This window comes from Callithrix jacchus, chromosome 3, assembly GCF_049354715.1.
Source record: "Callithrix jacchus isolate 240 chromosome 3, calJac240_pri, whole genome shotgun sequence".
Classification (NCBI taxonomy): Eukaryota; Metazoa; Chordata; class Mammalia; order Primates; family Cebidae; genus Callithrix; species Callithrix jacchus.
In genome coordinates, this window is record NC_133504.1 from 69662858 (window position 1) to 69680814 (window position 17957).

Below are 17957 nucleotides of genomic sequence, written 5' to 3' on the forward strand. Positions count from 1 at the left end.
ATTCTAAGTCTAGGGAATTTTCTTGGTTACCTTTCTACCTGTGCCTCCTCACCCTGCCCCTCCACACTGGCCAAAAGACAGAGAAAGTATTCAGTAAGCAACTGTTAAGAAGAAAATGATTGACACATGCACACATATGTTTATTGCAACACTGTTCACAATAGCAAAGACTTGGAACCAACCCAAATGTCTATCAATGATAGACTCGACAAAGAAAATGTGGCACATATACACCATGGAATACTATGCAGCCATAAAAAGGATGAGTTCATGCCCTTTGTAGGGACATGGATGAAGCTCAAAACCATCATTCTCAGCAAACTGACACAAGAACAGAAAACCAAACACCACATGTTCTCACTCATAAGTGGGTGTTGAACAATGAGACTGGGAGGCTAAGGGAGGGATAGCAGGGGATAGGGAAACAGGGTAAGGATAGCATTAGGAGAAATACCTGATGTAGGTGACAGGGTGATGGATGCAGCAAACCACCATGGAAAGTGTATACCTATGTAACAAACCTGTACGTTCTGCACATGAACTCCAGAACTTAAAGTATAATAATTAAAAAAATAAATAAAATAATGAAGAAAGGGAATACAGAGCATAAAAGGAAATTTAAGGAGGCAGCAACAAAGAAATGTTCTACAAACACTTGTTTTTAAAAACCTCCTAAGACAGCTTGGTTGCTTGGGGCAGGAGTGGGAGATGAGGAATGACAGGGAGAAAAAGAGAAGATGAGGGGTAACAGAGATTTTGTAAGAGTGAGGGGAAGATCTTGGGAGTAATGTAGGTAGTATAGTGTATTTGATACCACAAAACAAATATAAATCAGAATAAATGACATGTAGTTTATATGAGTAAGAAATTTTGAAATTGAGATTTTGTAACCAAGGGAGTAATTACTTCAATAACCAAACAGTATCTTTGCAATAAAAATAATTCTCTAGCTTAAATTTATTTTCCAGTTTCACTCAATTTTGACTTCCTATACACTTTAAGCTAAATAAATCTTTATTATCAAAAAATAAATAATTTACTTCTTTATATAAATTACCTCAGTAGAAGGTACTACGTATTTGTTGATTTCTGTGTTTAAGCAGACAAAATGCTGTGTTTCCTCAGTGCAGAACAGTGACAAGATAAAATTACTTTAAATATAATATTTATTCAAAGAAATATTGCCTTGAGACAAAGGATCCTTTATGACTTTTGTAACAATACATACTTATTTTTTCTCACCACTTGAGCAGCTCCTCCCCAAATAAAACATCACAGTTAAGACAATCTAACCATTTTAAAGAAAATTTTAGAGATACTGAAATATATTTACACTGGATAGAAAATTTCTATATTGGAAGAAAAAAGTAAAAAAAAAATATAATTACCTGTTTTTCTTTATTAACTCCAGACATGAATAGCTGCTTGTATTTGTCCTTAAAAGCAAAGTTTAGAGCTTGTGTTGGAAAATACCGAATAACATTTGCCAAATTGCCACGCCAAAAACTGAAGAAACCTGTAGAAGGAGACATATAAATACATAAACCTATATTGTATTATTAAACAACTGCCATAGTTTTAACAAATGTAGCTATATGAACTATCTAAAACATATCCTTTCTTGTGAGAAAAAAAAATTTTCTAAAATGTGTGTCTCCACTGAAAAATACAGACAGTGTTAACTCTATTGTACCCCATTCCATTTTTTAAAAAAACTTCAAATAAAGACCTTTAAACACCTAAAAACTAAGCAAAGTGTTACCAGTTGAATATAGGGCTCTTTACTAGCAGAAAAAGAGAGCTCAGTAGTATTTGTCAGGGGCTAGTAACCCATAGGCTCATTCCCAAATCCTGATGTACAACACCTATGGTGCTAAGGCTGTTACAAATAAGTATGACAGAACAACGAATATGTCCACTTACTGATTTGTACACATACTTATTAGAATGAACAGGATAAAAGAATCTAAGGTGCCCTTATCTTTATGATCTGGAACCATTTTTAATGGGTGCTAAAATTTAGTTAGAAAAGGACTCCATTTCAATTCCAGGCAGTTTCTAGAGATTTGAGGGAGAGATTGGAAGAAATATTTGAGGCCAGTAATCTCCCTATCTGAATTCTCCAGGGATTGACCAACTCATATAATTGTGTACCCCTTAAGATTGAGAATTGTCCTATAGAGCTTCTCTAGAGCATGGCAGCCTAGCTTTTCAATAGCCTTGTTTTCACTAGATTACAAATTGTCAAATGCTTTGGCCTTGCTGTTCTGAACAGGATACCTCTAGCAACAGTTTGGAGAATAACCAGAATCAGTCTTTTAAAAATAAAGATTCAGAAGAAAATAATCTCAGTTAACTGGCTAGGGCTCAAAAGTCAATAAAGTTAGATTAGATAGGTTCATAGAGGGAAATCTATTTATGTGTAAAATAAGTAACATTAACCCTGTGGGGGGAAAAAATTCTTGGTGAACCCAAAGCTGAATATAAAGTGACTGCACAAAGATAATTAAGAAGCATATTTAATGGCAAAGAAACAATCTTCTCAGTACTCACAGCTGACTCCATCTTTCAACATTCATTCAACATGGAATGGTAACAACTACTACTTACTGAGCATTCACTATACGAACCAGTCACTGGCAAATAATTTATATGTATGTCATTTAATCAATTATGCTTATTATGTAGGTTCTCAAGTAGTACCCTTTTTAAGTATGTACAAAGTGAAACTTGAAAAAGTTTAAAAACTAGGCTAGGTGCAGTGGCTCATGCTTGTAATTCCACCACTTTGGGAGGCCAAAATAGTAGGATTGTTTGAGCTCAGGAATTCAAGACCAAGCCTGGGCAACATTGTGAGAGCGCATCTCTACAAAAAAATAAATTAGCTGTGCACAGTGGCATGTGCCTGTAGTTCTAGCTACTCAGGAGGCTGAAGCAGGGTTTCTTGAGCTGAAGAGGTAGAGGCTGCAGTGAGCTTTGATCACACAATCACATTCCAGCATAGATGACAGAATGAGAACCTATCTTAAAGAAAAACTGAGGATTATTAGCCAACCACGACTTAAAATTGGACTTTCTGTCTGACTCCAAAGCTCTACTATAGGCTTCAATTTCTGGAGAAACACATCATAGAAAAGTTCTAAAATTGTTAGAGATGAAGCTTTATTAAAAAAAGAAATTGCTATAACAATTTTGAACAGGAAGATAATTAAAAAGTTCACAAATATGTGGAAATTAAACAACATGCTCCTAACAACCAATCGGTCAAAGAAGAAATGAAGAGGAAAATTGAAATCTTGGGATAAAAATGGAAACACAACATACCAAAACTTATACATGCAGCAAAAGCAGTTAAGAGAGTTTATAGCAATAAATGCATATGTATAAAGAAGAAAGCTCTCAAATAACCTAATTTTATACCACAAGGAACTAGAAAAAGAACAAACTAAGTCCAAAGTTAGGAAAAGGAGGGAAATAATAAAAATTAGTGTTACCAAAATGCCAAGGGTTTAGCCTAGGTCCTGCTGCTCATTGCAGAGAAAGCCAATCACAAAGACAGTGAGTATTGCCAGGGAAGAAGGCTTTTTTGGGTGCTGTGTCGAGGAGAACAGATCAGTCTCAACTTTAATCTTTTTCACACACTAAAATTAGGAGTTTATATAGCAGAAAAGAAAGGTAACTGTGTGAGAAAGCAAGAATAAAGGAAGAATAAGAAGGACTTGGTTAACAGGTAATCAATCAGGCAATTATGACAGGTGAGGGGTCAGTGTCTCCATGTCCAGATGTGGTGATCTGGTAAGTTTCAGTTCCTTGATACTATCTGAGAAGCCCAAGGATTGGTTTCCTGAGACAGGAACTCAGATATGACAAATATAAGTTTCTCAAGTTTTAATACTGAGAAGGTCAATTTCTTGGTTTATTCATGAGAAACGATAAACATCAGTTCTATGGGTCAATTGAGCTGGTTTCAACAGCAGAAATAAATGAAATAGAGACTATAAAAATAATAGAAAAATATCAATGAGACTAAGAGTTTATTTTAGATTCAGTGCTGGTTGATATTATATTAGAAGAAGATAAACAAAACTGACAAACCTCTAGCTATACTAAGAAAAAAGAAAGGAGACTCATATAAGTAAAATTATAAGTTACATTACTGCTAATACTACAGTAATAAATAATACTATTATGAACAATTATATACCAACAAATTGAGTAACATAGATGAAACTGATAAATTTCTAGAAAGATATAATCTACCAAGTCTGAATCATGAATAAATATCTGAACAGACCAACAATGAGTAAGGAGATTGAATCAGTAATCAGAAACTTTCCAATAAAGAAAAGCCCAGTACCTGATGATTTCACAGCTGAATTCAACTAAATTCATTTTATAAGGCCAACATTACCCTGGTACCAAAGCCAAAATACTATAAGAAAAGAAAATTACAGGCCAATATCCCAATGAAAAAATATGCAGAAATCCTCAATAAAATACTACCAAATTGAATTCAACATCACAATAAAAGGATCATTCACCACGATCAAGTGGTGATGGGTAGGGGCTTTTGGCTTTGCTTTTTTAGCCCATGGGAGTGTAACTATAGACAATGTTGGATAGGGGTTTTTGACTTTGCTTCTATAGCCCTATGCACATATATCAGCAGGTTTTATATTGGTCTATGGGGCCTAACCTACAAGCCAATAGATGGCACATACAACTAAGTCAGCTGAGGCAAACACAGCTAGATATATACCTGACCCTTATTTACGGGTAGAAAGGATGGGCCAGGCTTATGTTCCAGGTGAGCAGATAGTCTGGGATGCAAGGATGGCTCGCCATACACAAACTAGTAAATATGATATACCACATTAACAGAATGGAAGACAAAACCATATGAGCATCTCAATAAATGCTGAAAAAGCATTTGATGGATTTATCTTTACATAATAAAAACTCTCAACAAATTAGGTATAGAAGCAATGTATTATAATATAATAAAGGCCATATATGACAAGCTCACAGATAACATCATACTCAGTGGAGAAAAGCTGAAAGCTTTCCTCTGAGATCAGGAATAAGACAAAGGTATCCACTTTTGCACTTGTATTTAATATAGTACTTTAAGTTCTAGCCAGAGTGATTAGGCAAGAAAAAGAAAAGTATCCAAATTAAAAAGGAAATGTTAAACTGTCTCTGTTTGCAGATGACATGATCTTAGATACAGAAAATACTAAATATGTCACCAACAAACTATTAGACTAATAATTCAGTAAAGTTTCAGGATATAGAATCAACACAGAAAAATCAATAACATTTCTATATGCTAACAATGAATAAATATATAAATAACATATAAATATATAATTATAATTAATAATTATATAAATAAATATATAAACAATAAAGAACATCCTTCATAAACAAAACAAAACATTAGAAATAAAATTAACCAAAGAGGTGAAAGATCTATATGACAAAAAGTTTAAAAAAAACTGATGAAAGAAACTGAAGAGATCTCCAGGCATTTGGAACATCCACTTACCTAGATGAGCAGCCTGAGCCACCCTACCCTTTCTGTGCAGAGACTGTGGTGCAGTGGGGCCCTCTCTGCTTCACACATAGGTAGATCTCCAGGCATTCAAAGAACCTGCTCACCAGCATTGGCAGCCTGAGTCACCCCACTCTTTTTTGCAGAGATCTATGTGGAGGGCTTCACATTCAGACAGGTAGAGCACCTACTTGCCATGATCAGCAGCCTGAGCGGCCCCATTCTTCCTGCACAGACATTGTGGTGAAGTGGGGCTGTCTCTGCTCCACACCCAGGCAAATTTCCAGGTATTCAGACCATCTGCTCACCTGGATCATCAGCCTGGCCCATCCTTTCTCCCAGTAAATAAGGGTCAGGTATCTAACTAGCTGTGTTTGCCTCAGCTGACTTAGCTGTATGTGCCATCTATTGGCCTATAGGTTAGGCCCCATAGCCCAATATAAAACCTGCTGATATATGTGCATAGGGTTACAGAAGCAAAGTCAAAAGCCCCTACCCAATACTGTCTGCAGTTATACCCCCAAGGGAGGAGGGGGAAAGAGAAAGGAAAAAACTCAATTATGTTACATAGAAAGAAAAAGGAAAAAATTCTATCCACATTAAAATGACTACAAAAATTGGAAGCACAAATTTCCCAGATGAGAAGGAACAGGGCAAGAACTCAGGCACCACAAAAAATGTGAATGTAATAACACCACCAAAGGATCATATTAGCTGTCAAACAATGGTTCCTAGCCAAAATGGAAACTCGGAAATGACTAATAAAGAATTCAAAGTATGAATTGCAAGGAAGCTTAACAAGATCCAAAAGAAGGTTGAAAATAGACATGAACTTCTAAAGCAATCCAGGAAATGAAAGAAGAGATAAACACCTCCAAAAGAAATCAATGTGATCTTATGGAATTGAAAAGCTCACTTGAGAAATTTCAAAATACAATTTAACAAATTACCAATTGACTGGACCAAGCAGAAGAAAGAATTGCAGAGCTTGAAAAACAGTCTTTTAAACTAATCCAGTTAGACAAATATACAGAAAAAGTGATTTTAATAAATGAACAAAGTATTTGAGAAACTGAAGATTATGTAAAGCAGCCAAATCTACAAGTTACTGGCATCCCTGAGAGAGAAAAAGTAAGCAACCCAAAAAATATATTTGAGGAAATAATTCAAAAAAATTTCCCTAATCTTTGTCCAGATACAGTAAATCCAGAGAACACCTGTGAGATACTGTACAAAGTGAACATCACCAAGGCATATAGTCACCAGAATTTCCAAGGTCAACACTAAAGAAAAAATCTTAAAGAGAGCTAGAGGAAAGGTCAGATCATGTACAAAGAGAAACCCATCAAGCTAACAGTAGCCTTCTCAGCAGAAACATTACAATCCAGAAGAAATTGGGGGCCTATTTTCAGCATTATTAAAGAAAAATTCAAACCAAGAATTTCTTATCACACCAAACTAAACTTTATACATGGAGATATAAAATCTTTTCCAGACAAGCAAATGCTAAAGGAATTTGGTTACCACCAAACCAGGTGACAAGTGATCCTTAAGGGGGCTCTACACATGGAAATGAAAGAAGAATACCTGCTACCACAAAAACACTATTAAGAACATAGCCACCAGTCCCTATAAAGCAACCACATAATATAAACTACAAATAAACCAGCTAACAAATTCACAATATGATCAAAACCTCACAAATCAATGTTAACCTTGAATGTAAACATCTAACCAAGTTGGATAAAAAACAAGGTGCATTTGTCTGCTATATTCAAGAGACCAATCTCACAAGTAATGATACCCACAGGCTCAGAGTAAAGGGTTGGAAAAGGATTGTGTAAATAAAAAACAAAAAAGAGTAGGGGTCATTATTCTTATATGAGATATAACAGAGTTTAAACCAGCAAAAATAAAAAAGGACAAAGATAGGCGTTACATAATTAAAAAGAAGATACATAATTCAACAAGATCTAACTATCCTAAGTATATAACATCCAACATTTGGACCACTCAGATTTATAAAACGAGTACTTCTACACCTACAAAAAGACTTAGCCAGTCACCTGGCTAATAAGAGTGGGGTACTTCAATACCCCACCAACAGCATTAGACCATCAAGGTAGAAAATGAACAAAGAAATTCTGGACTTAAATCCCACACTTAACCAACTGGACCTAATAGACATCTATAGACTACTCCACCCACCAATTAGAGAATTGCATTATTCTATTCTACACATGGAACATACTCCAAGATTGACCACATGCTAAGCCATAAGACAAGTCTCCGTAAATATAAAAAAAATTGAAATTATGTTAACCATACTCTCAGTTCACAACAGAATAAAGGAGAAGTCAATATCAAGAAGATCTCTCAAAACCACAAATTATATGAAAATTAAACAATTTGGGCCAGTCATGGTGGCTCACACCTATAATCCTAGCACTTTGGGAGGCCGAGGCAGGTAGACTTCCTGAGCTTAATTTGAGACCAGACTGGGCAACATGGTGAAACCCCATCTCTACTAAAATACAAAATATTGGCTGGGTGTAGTGGCATACGTCTGTTGTCTCAGCTACTCAGGAGGCTGAGGCATGAGAATTGCTTGAACCTGGGAGACAGAGTTGCAGTGAGCCAAGATTGTGTCACTGTACTCCAGCTTGGGAAACAGTGAGACTCTGTTTCCAAAAAAACAAACAAGAACAAATAATTTGCTCCTAAATGACTTTTGGGTAAACAATGAAATTAAGGCAGAAATAAAAAAAAATTCCTTGAAATAAATGAAAAAAGAAACACAACATACTAAAATCTTTAGAATGCAGCAAAAGCAGTGTTAAGAGACAAGCTTACTGCACTAAAAAATCTCTCTCAAAAAGTTAGAGAGATCTAGAATTAATGATCTAACATCATACTTAGAGGAATTGGGAAAACAAGAACTAACGCCAAAGCTAGGAGAAGAAAATAACTAAAATCAGAGAAGAAATGAGTGGAGTTAAGACTTAAAACTCAATGCAAAGAATCAACAAAACCAAAAGTTGATTCTTAGCAAGAATAAAACAAATAAATATTTTCTTTGTCATCTAGCTAGCTAGATGACAAAGGAAATAAAGACAAAAGATTCAAATGAGCACAATCAGAAATGACAAAGGTGATGATACAACAACCAACCCCGCAGAAAAACAAAAAAAGTCTCAGAGACTATTGTAACACATCTATGCACACAAACTAGAAAATCTAGAGGAAATAGATAAATTCCTGGAAACACAAAACCTCTAAAGATTAAGTCAGGAAGAAGCTGATATCTGAACATACAATATCAAGTTCCAAAACTGAACCAGTGATTTAAAAAAAAACCACCAACCACAAAAGGTTCTGGACCAGATTATTTCACAGCAAAATTCTACCAGATGTACAATGAAGAGCTGGTACCAATTCTACTGAAACAATTCCAGAAAAATGAGAGGAGGAACTCTTCACTAACACATTCACAAAGCCAGTACCACTCTGATAGCCAAACCTGGCAACAATGCAGTGAAAAAACCGTAGTCCAATATCCCTGATGAACATAGATGCAAAGATCCCTAACATAATAATAGCAAACCAAATCCAGCAGCACATTGAAAAGTTAATTCACCACAATCAAGTAGGATAGGATGCAAATCAATACATGTCATTCATCATACAAATAGAATTAAAAACAAAAACCAGATTATCATCTCAATAGACATGAAAAAAGCTTTTGATAAAATCCAACAACCCTTCATGATGAAAACCCCCAACAAGCTAAACATTGAAGAAACATACCTCAAAATAAGCCATCTGTGACAAATCCACAGCCAACACCATACTGAATGGGCAAAAGTTGAAGCCATTCCTCTTGAGAACTGGAAAAAGACATGGATGCCCTCTCTCACTACTCCCTTTCAACATAGTACTCAAAGTCCTAGCCACAGGAATCAGGCAGAGAAAGAAATAAAAGGCATCCAAATGGGAAAAGAATAAGTTAAACTATCTCTCTTTGCTGATGAAGTGATTCTATACCTAGAGATTCCTAAAGACTGTCAAAAGGCTCCTGGAACTGCTAAACGACTTTGGTATAGGTTCAGGATACAAAATCAATGGACAAAATTCAGTAGCATTTCTACCTACCAATAACCTTTAACCTGAGTGCCAAATCAAGAATTTGGCCCCATTTATAACACCTACACACACATATAAAATACTGAAGAATTTTTTTTTTTGAGACAGAGTCTCATTCTGTTGCTCAGGCTGGAGTGCAGTGACATGATCAAGGCTCACTACAACCTCCACCTCCTGGGTTCAAGCAATTCTCCTGCCTCAGCCTTTCGAGTAGCTGGGACTACAGGGATATACCATCACACCTGGCTAATTTTTGTATTTTTAGTAGAGACGGGGTTTTATCATGTTAGCCAGGCTGGTTTCAAACTCCTGACCTCAGGTTATCCATCCACCTTGGTCTCCCAAAGTGTTAGGATTACAGGTGTGAGCCACCATGCCTGGCTCCTAAGAATATTTCTAACCAAAGAGGTGTAAGAACTCTACAAGGAGAACTGCAAAACATTGATGAAAGAAATCATGTATGACAAAAACAAATGGAAATACATTCCATGCTAATGGACTGAAAGAATCAATATCACTAAAATGACCATACTGCCCAAAAACAATCTACCAATTCAATATAGTTGCTATCAAATGACCAATATAATTTTTCACAGAACTAGAAAACACTATTCTAAACTTCATATGGAACCAAAAAAGAGCCTGAAATGCCAAAGCAATCCTAAGCAAAAAGAAATCCAGAGGCATCACATTACCTGACTTCAAACTATACTATAAGGCTACAGTAACCATAACAGTATAGTACTGGTAGAAAAACAGACACAGACCAATGGAACAGAATAGATCTCAGAAATAAAGCCACACATCTACAGCTGTCTGATCTTCAACAGCCAATAAAAATAAACAATGAGGAGAGGACTCAAGATGGCACTGTGAGAACAACCCAGGATTGAAGCTCTTGGTGGATGCGCGGAGAGGGTGAGTCAGGGACGCATTTCCAGACGGATCTTTGTTGCCCACAGAACGGGAAAATTCCCAGGTATAAAAGAGACGAGGGATGCCAGGCAAAGGTTTTGGCTGGTGTAGCCGGCAGCCGGTGTGGCGGCGGACCACACTGTAGCGCAGCGGCACTCCACAGCACTCCGCACAAAGCACACTGGTCTGGGTGCCCTGTTGAACCAGCAACCTGAGACTTGAGAGGGCTGAACTTGAGACTGAATGGGACTTGGACAGTGAGCCAGCCCAGGAGATTCCAGGGACACAGCGTTTGGGGTAGCGCAGTGAGACAAACAAAATGCAGATTCCAAACGCTCCCAGTGGGGAGGTTCCCTGAAAGTGCAGCTCCGTTGGGGAGGGGCGTCCGCCATTATGAGGCAATCAGCCCCTACTAAGGTACACACCCATTGCAGCCTGCTGTTGCCGAGGCAACCCGGGACAACAGAGAGACCCGCCGCAGGGCGTAGCCCGTGGCAGCAGGGTGAAGACCACAGCAGAAGGGCAGAGCCTGCAGCAACAGGGCGAACCTCACACCAGCAGGGCGGAGCCACGGCAGGCAAATAGTGACTAGACTGCCTCCTAGCTGGGCAGGACAGTGCAACGGACACTCAAAAATAAAGCCCCAACCCCCCCAGACAGAGCATCTGAGAAAAAAAGGGTTTTTTAAATGAGTTCTGTTGCAGCAGAATTAAACATAGCAGCCTAACAGCCCTGAATGAACAACAGAGCTCACAGCTCAGCAATTGAGCTCCTATAAAGTACAGACTGTCTTCTCAAGCAGCTCCCTGACCCCTCTATATCCAAAAGACTGACATTTGGCAGGCATCATTCTGGGACAAAGATAGCAGAAAAAGAACCTGGTAGCATCCCTCACTGTTCCGGAGCTGCTATAGGTGCACCCCAGACAAACAGGGCCTGGAGTGGACCTCAGCAGTCGTACAGCGAAGGGGCTAGACTGGTAGAAGGAAAACCAAGTAACAGGAATACTTCATCATCAACAACCTGGGTGTACATTCAGAGACCCAATCAAAAAGTCAGTAACTACACAGATGACAGGTGGATAAATCCACAAAGATGGGAAGAAACCAGCGCAAAAAGGAGGAAAACACCCGAAACCAGAACATCTCGCCTCCTAGAAAGGACAAAAACTCCTCACCAGCAAGGGAACAAAGCTGGACGGAGAATGACTGTGACAAAATGACGGAATTAGACTTCAGAAGATGGATAATGAGAAACTTTTGTGAGCTAAAAGACCATATTTTAAATCAATACAAAGAAACTAAGAACCTTGAAAAAAGATATGAAAAAAGGAACACAATACGAGATCTTCGTGAAGCATGCACAAGTTTCAATAGCCGAATTGACCAAGCAGAAGAAAGAATATCAGAAGTCGAAGATCAACTAAATGAAATAAAATGAGAAACCAAGATCAGAGAAAAAAGCACAAAAAGGAAGGAACAAAGTCTCCAAGAAATGTGGGACTACATGAAGAGATCTAACCTACGTTTGATAGGTGTACCAGAAGGGGACAAAGAGAATGAATCCAGGCTGGAAAATATTCTTCGGGACATCATCCAGGAAAATTTCCCCCACCTAGCAAGACAGGCCAACACTCAAATGCAGGAAATACAGAGAACACCACAAATATATTCCACGAGAAGAGCAACCCCAAAGCACATAATCATCAGATTCAACAAGGCTGGAATAAAGGAGAAAATACTAAGGGCAGCCAGAGAGAAAGATCGGGTCACCCACAAAGGGAAGCCCATCAGACTCACAGCAGATCTCTCAGCAGAAACACTACAAGCCAGAAGAGAGTGGGGGCCAATATTCAACATCCTTAAAGAAAAGAACTTTCAACCCAGAATTTCATATCCAGCCAAACTGAGCTTCAGAAGTGAAGGAAAAATAAAATCCTTTGCAAACAAGCAAGTACTCAGAGATTTTGTCACCACCAGTCCTGCTTTGCAAGAGCTCCTGAAAGAGGCACTACACATAGAAAGGAACAACCAGTACCAGCCATTCCAAAATCACACTCAATGCTAAAGAGCATCAACATATGAAGAATCTACAACAACTAATGGGCAAAACAGCTAGCTAGCATGAAAATGGCAGTATCAAATTCACACATAACAATATTAACCCTAAATGTAAATGGACTAAATGCACCAATCAAAATACACAGACTGGCAAACTGGATAAAAAGCCAAAACCCATCAGTGTGCTGTATCCAGGAAACCCATCTCACATGCAAGGATACACAAGGGCTCAAAATAAAGGGATGGAGGAAGATTTACCAGGCAAATGGAGAGCAAAAAAAAGCAGGAGTTGCAATTCTCATCTCTGATAAAATAGACTTTAAAGCAACAAAGATCAAAAGAGACAAAGAAGGCCATTACATAATGCTAAAAGGATCGATACAACAAGAAGAGCTAATGATTCTAAACATATATGGGCCCAACGCAGGAGCACCCAGATACATAAGGCAAGTTCTTAATGACTTACAAAGAGACTTAGACTCCCACACAATAATAGTGGGAGACTTTAACACTCCACTGTCAATACTAGACAGATCAACCAGACAGAAAATCAACAAGGATATCCAGGGCTTGAACTCAGACCTGGAGCAAGCAAACCTGATAGACATTTACAGAACTCTCCACCCCAAATCCACAGAATATACATTCTTCTCAGCACCACATCACACCTACTCTAAAATTGACCACATAATTGGAAGTAAAGCACTGCTCAGCAAATGCAAAACAACTGAAATCATAACAAACAGGCTCTCAGACCATAGTGCAATCAAGTTAGAACTCAGAATTCAGAAACCAACCCAGAACCGCACAGCTTCATGGAAACTGAACAACTGGCTCTTGAATGTTGACTGGATAAACAATGAAATGAAGGCAGAAATAAAGAAGTCCTTCGAAACCAATGAGAACGAAGACACAACATGCTAGAATCTCTGGGACACGTTTAAAGCAGTCTCTAGAGGAAAGTATATAGCAATAAGTGCCCATATGAGGAGAATGGAGAGATCCAATATTGACACCATATTGTCAAAATTGAAAGAGCTAGAGGAGCAAGATCAAAAAAGCTCAAAACCCAGCAGAAGACAAGAAATAACTAAGATCAGAGCTGAACTGAAGGAGATTGAGACACGAAAAACCCTTCAAAAAATCAATAAACCCAAGAGCTGGTTTTTTGAAAAGATCAACAAAATAGAGAGACTAGCCAGATTGATTAAAAAGAAAAGAACAACCAAATAGATGCAATAAAAAATGATAAAGGGGAATCATCACAGATCCCACAGAAATTCAAACCATCATCAGAGAATATTACAAACAACTCTATGCACATAAACTAGTAAACCTGGAAGAAATGGATAAATTCCTGGACTCCTGTGTCCTCCCAATCCTAAACCAGGAGGAAGCTGAAACTATGAATAGACCAATAACAAGGGCAGAAGTGGAGGCAGCAATTAAGAGCCTACCACACAAAAAAAGCCCAGGTCCAGACAGGTTCACAGCCGAATTCTACCAGACACATGAAGAGGAGCTGCTACCATTCCTTCTGAAACTATTCCAAATAATCCAAAAAGAGGGAATCCTTCCCAAATCATTTTATGAGACCAACATCATCCTGATACCAAAACCCGGCAGAGACCCAACAAGAAAAGAAAACTTCAGGCCAATATCCATGATGAACGTAGATGCAAAAATCTTCAATAAAATATTGGCAAGCCGATTGGAACAGCAAATCAAGAAACTTATCCATCATGATCAAGTAGGATTCATCCCGGGGATGCAAGGCTGGTTCAACATACGCAAGTCTATAAACGTAATTCACCACATAAACAGAACCAAAAACAAAACCCACACGATTATCTCAATTGACGCAGAGAAGGCATTTGAGAAAATTCAACAGCCCTTTATGCTAAAAACCCTCAATAAATTCGGTATCGATGGAACGTATCTCAAAGTAATAAAAGCTATTTATGACAAACCAACAGCCAATATCATACTGAATGGGCAAAAACTGGAAGCATTCCCTTTGAAATCCTGCACTAGACAAGGATGCCCTCTCTCACCACTCCTATTCAATATAGTACTGGAAGTTCTAGCCAGAGCAATCAGGCAAGAAAAAGAAATAAAGGGCATTCCAATAGGAAAGGTGGAAGCCAAATTGTCTCTATTTGCAGATGACATGATAGTATACCTAGAAGACCCCATCGCCTCAGCCCAAAAACTCCTGAAACTGGTAAGCAACTTCAGCAAAGTCTCAGGATATAAAATCAATGTGCAAAAATCACAAGCATTCGTCTACACCAATAACAGACTTTAAAGAAAGCCAAATCAAGAATGAACTGCCATTCACAATTGCAACAAAAAGAATAAAATACCTTGGAATACAACTCACAAGGAACGTAAGGGACCTCTTCAAGGAGAACTACAAACCACTGCTCAACGAAATCAGAGAGGACACAAACAGATGGCGAAACATTCCATGTTCATGGTTAGGAAGAATTAATATCATGAAAATGGCTATACTACCCAAAGTAATTTACAGAATCAACGCTATCCCCATCAAGCTACCATTGACTTTCTTCACAGAATTGGAAAAAACCACCATGAACTTCATATGGAACCAAAAGAGAGCCCGCATAGCCAGTCAATTCTAAGCAAAAAGAACACAGCGGGGGGCATCACACTACCGGATTTCAAACTACACTACAAGGCTACAGTAATCAAAACAGCATGGTACTGGTACCAAAACAGAGATATAGACCAATGGAACAAACAGAGGCATCGGAGGCAACACAACATATCTACAACCATACAATCTTTGATAAACCTGACAAAAACAAGCAATGGGGAAAGGATTCCCTGTTTAACAAATGGTGTTGGGAAAACTGGCTAGCCATGTGCAGAAAGCAGAAACTGGACCCCTTCCTGACCCCTTACACTAAAATTAACTCCAGATGGATTAAAGACTTAAACATAAGACCTGGCACCATAAAAACCCTAGAAGGAAATCTAGGCAAAACTATCCAGGACATAGGAGTAGGGAAGGACTTCATGAACAAAACACCAAAAGCATTGGCAACAAAAGCCAAAATAGACAAATGGGACCTAATGAAACTTGACAGCTTCTGCATGGCAAAAGAAAAAGTCACTAGGGTGAATCGGCAACGAACAGAATGGGAAAAAATTTTTGCAGTTTACCCATCTGACAAAGGGCTGATATCCAGAATTTACAAAGAACTCAAACAGATTTACAGGAAAAAAGCCCATTCAAAATTGGGCAAAGGATATGAACAGACACTTTACAAAAGAAGACATATATGAGGCCAACAATCATATGAAAAAGTGCTCATCGTCAGTGTTCATCAGCGCGATGCAAATCAAAACCACATTGAGATACCATCTCACGCCAGTTAGAATGGCGATCATTAAAAAATCTGGAGACAACAGATGCTGGAGAGGATGTGGAGAAAAAGGAACACACTGTTGGTGGGAGTGTAAATTAGTGCAACCATTGTGATAGACAGTGTGGCGATTCCTCAAGGCCTTAGAAATAGAAATTCCATTTGACCCAGCAATCCCATTACTGGGTATATATCCAAAGGACTATAAATCATTCTACTATAAGGACACATGCACACGAATGTTCATTGCAGCACTGTTTACAATAGCAAAGACCTGGAATCAACCCAAATGCCCATTGATGATAGACTGGATTGGGAAAATGTGGCACATATACACCATGGAATATTATGCAGCAATCAGAAATGATGAGTTTGTGTCGTTTGTAGGGACATGGATAAATCTGGAGAACATTATTCTCAGCAAACTGACAGAAGAACAGAAAATGAACCACCGCATATTCTCACTCAAAGGCGGGTGATGAAAAATGAGAACACATGGACACAGAAAGGGGAGTACTAAACACTGGGGTCTATTGGGGGGGAAAGGGGAAGGCCAATGGGAGGGTGTGGTGGGGAGGGACAGCCTGGGGAGAAATGCCAAATGTGGGTGAAGGGGAGAAAGCAAGCAAAACACACTGCCATGTGTGTACCTACGCAACTGTCTTGCATGTTCTGCACATGTACCCCAAAACCTAAAATGCAATAAAAAAAAAAAAATGAGGAAAGGGCTCCCTATTCAATAAATGGTGCTGGGATAAGTGGCTAGCCATAGGCAGAAGAACGAAACTGGACCCTACCTTTCAGCATATGTAAAAATTAACTCAAGATGTTTTAAAGATTGAAATGTAATACCTTAAACTACAAGAATCCTAGAAAAAAAGTATAGGAAACTTTCTGAACATCAGCCATGGGAAATAATATATGACTTAGTTCTCAAAAGCAACAGCAACAAAAACAAAAATTGTCAAGTTGGCCTTAATCAAACTAAAGAGCTCTGCAGAGCAAATGACAACAACAATATAAAAATAAAAATAAAAAAACTATGAACAAAGTTAATGGGCAACCTACAAAACAGGAGAAAATATTTACAAACTATGCATATGACAAAGGTCTAATATCCAGTATCTGTAAGAAACTTAAACCAACAAGGAAAAAAAAGTGGGTAACGGACATAAATAGACACCTCTGGAAAGAAGACATAACTAGTAGCCAAGAAACATATGAAAAATGCTATCACTTAATCAGAGAAATGCAAATTAAAACCACAATGAAATATCATCTCACAGCAGTCAGAATAGCTATTATTAAAAAGTTAAGGCTGCGCGTGGTGGCTCACACCTGTAATCCCAACACTTTGGGAGGCTGAGGTGAGCGGATCACCTGAGGTCAGAAGTTTGAGACCAGCCTGGCCAACATGGTTAAACCTTGTCTCTAGTAAAAAGACAAAATTAGCCAGGCATGGTGGCATGCACCTGTAATCTCAGCTACTCGGGAGGCTGAGGCAGGAGAATTACTTGAACCCAGGAGGTGGAGGTTGCAGTGAGCCAAGATCGTGTCACTGCACTCCAGCCTGAGCAACAGAATGAGACTCTGTCTCAAAAAAAAAAAAATAAAAAAGTCAAAACACAGCAGATGCTAGTGAGGCCCAGAGAAAAGGGAATGTTTATATATTGTTAATGGGAATGTAAATTAGTTCACCCACTCTGGAAAGCAGTTTAGAGATTTCTCAAATAACTTAAAACAAGTATCATTTGAGTCAACAAACCCATTACTGGGTATCCAAAAGAAAAGAAATCATTTCAACAAAAAGACATACGCAGCTGGGCCCAGTGTGTCAAGCCTGTAATCCCAGCACTGTGGGAGGCCAAGGTGGGCAGATCACCTGAGGTCAGG

The 17957-nt window shown here is 38.3% G+C and overlaps 1 protein-coding gene across 1 annotated transcript in view; it reads right to left on the bottom strand.

The window, feature by feature from the left end:
• SLC25A31 (solute carrier family 25 member 31) overlaps window positions 1-17957 on the bottom strand; it is a 55957-nt gene that overhangs the window by 26121 nt on the left and 11879 nt on the right. Inside the window, exon 2 of the mRNA XM_002745371.7 lies at window positions 1389-1516. Coding sequence (XP_002745417.3) covers window positions 1389-1516 — 128 coding nt within the window. The remainder of the gene's footprint in view (window positions 1-1388; window positions 1517-17957) is intronic.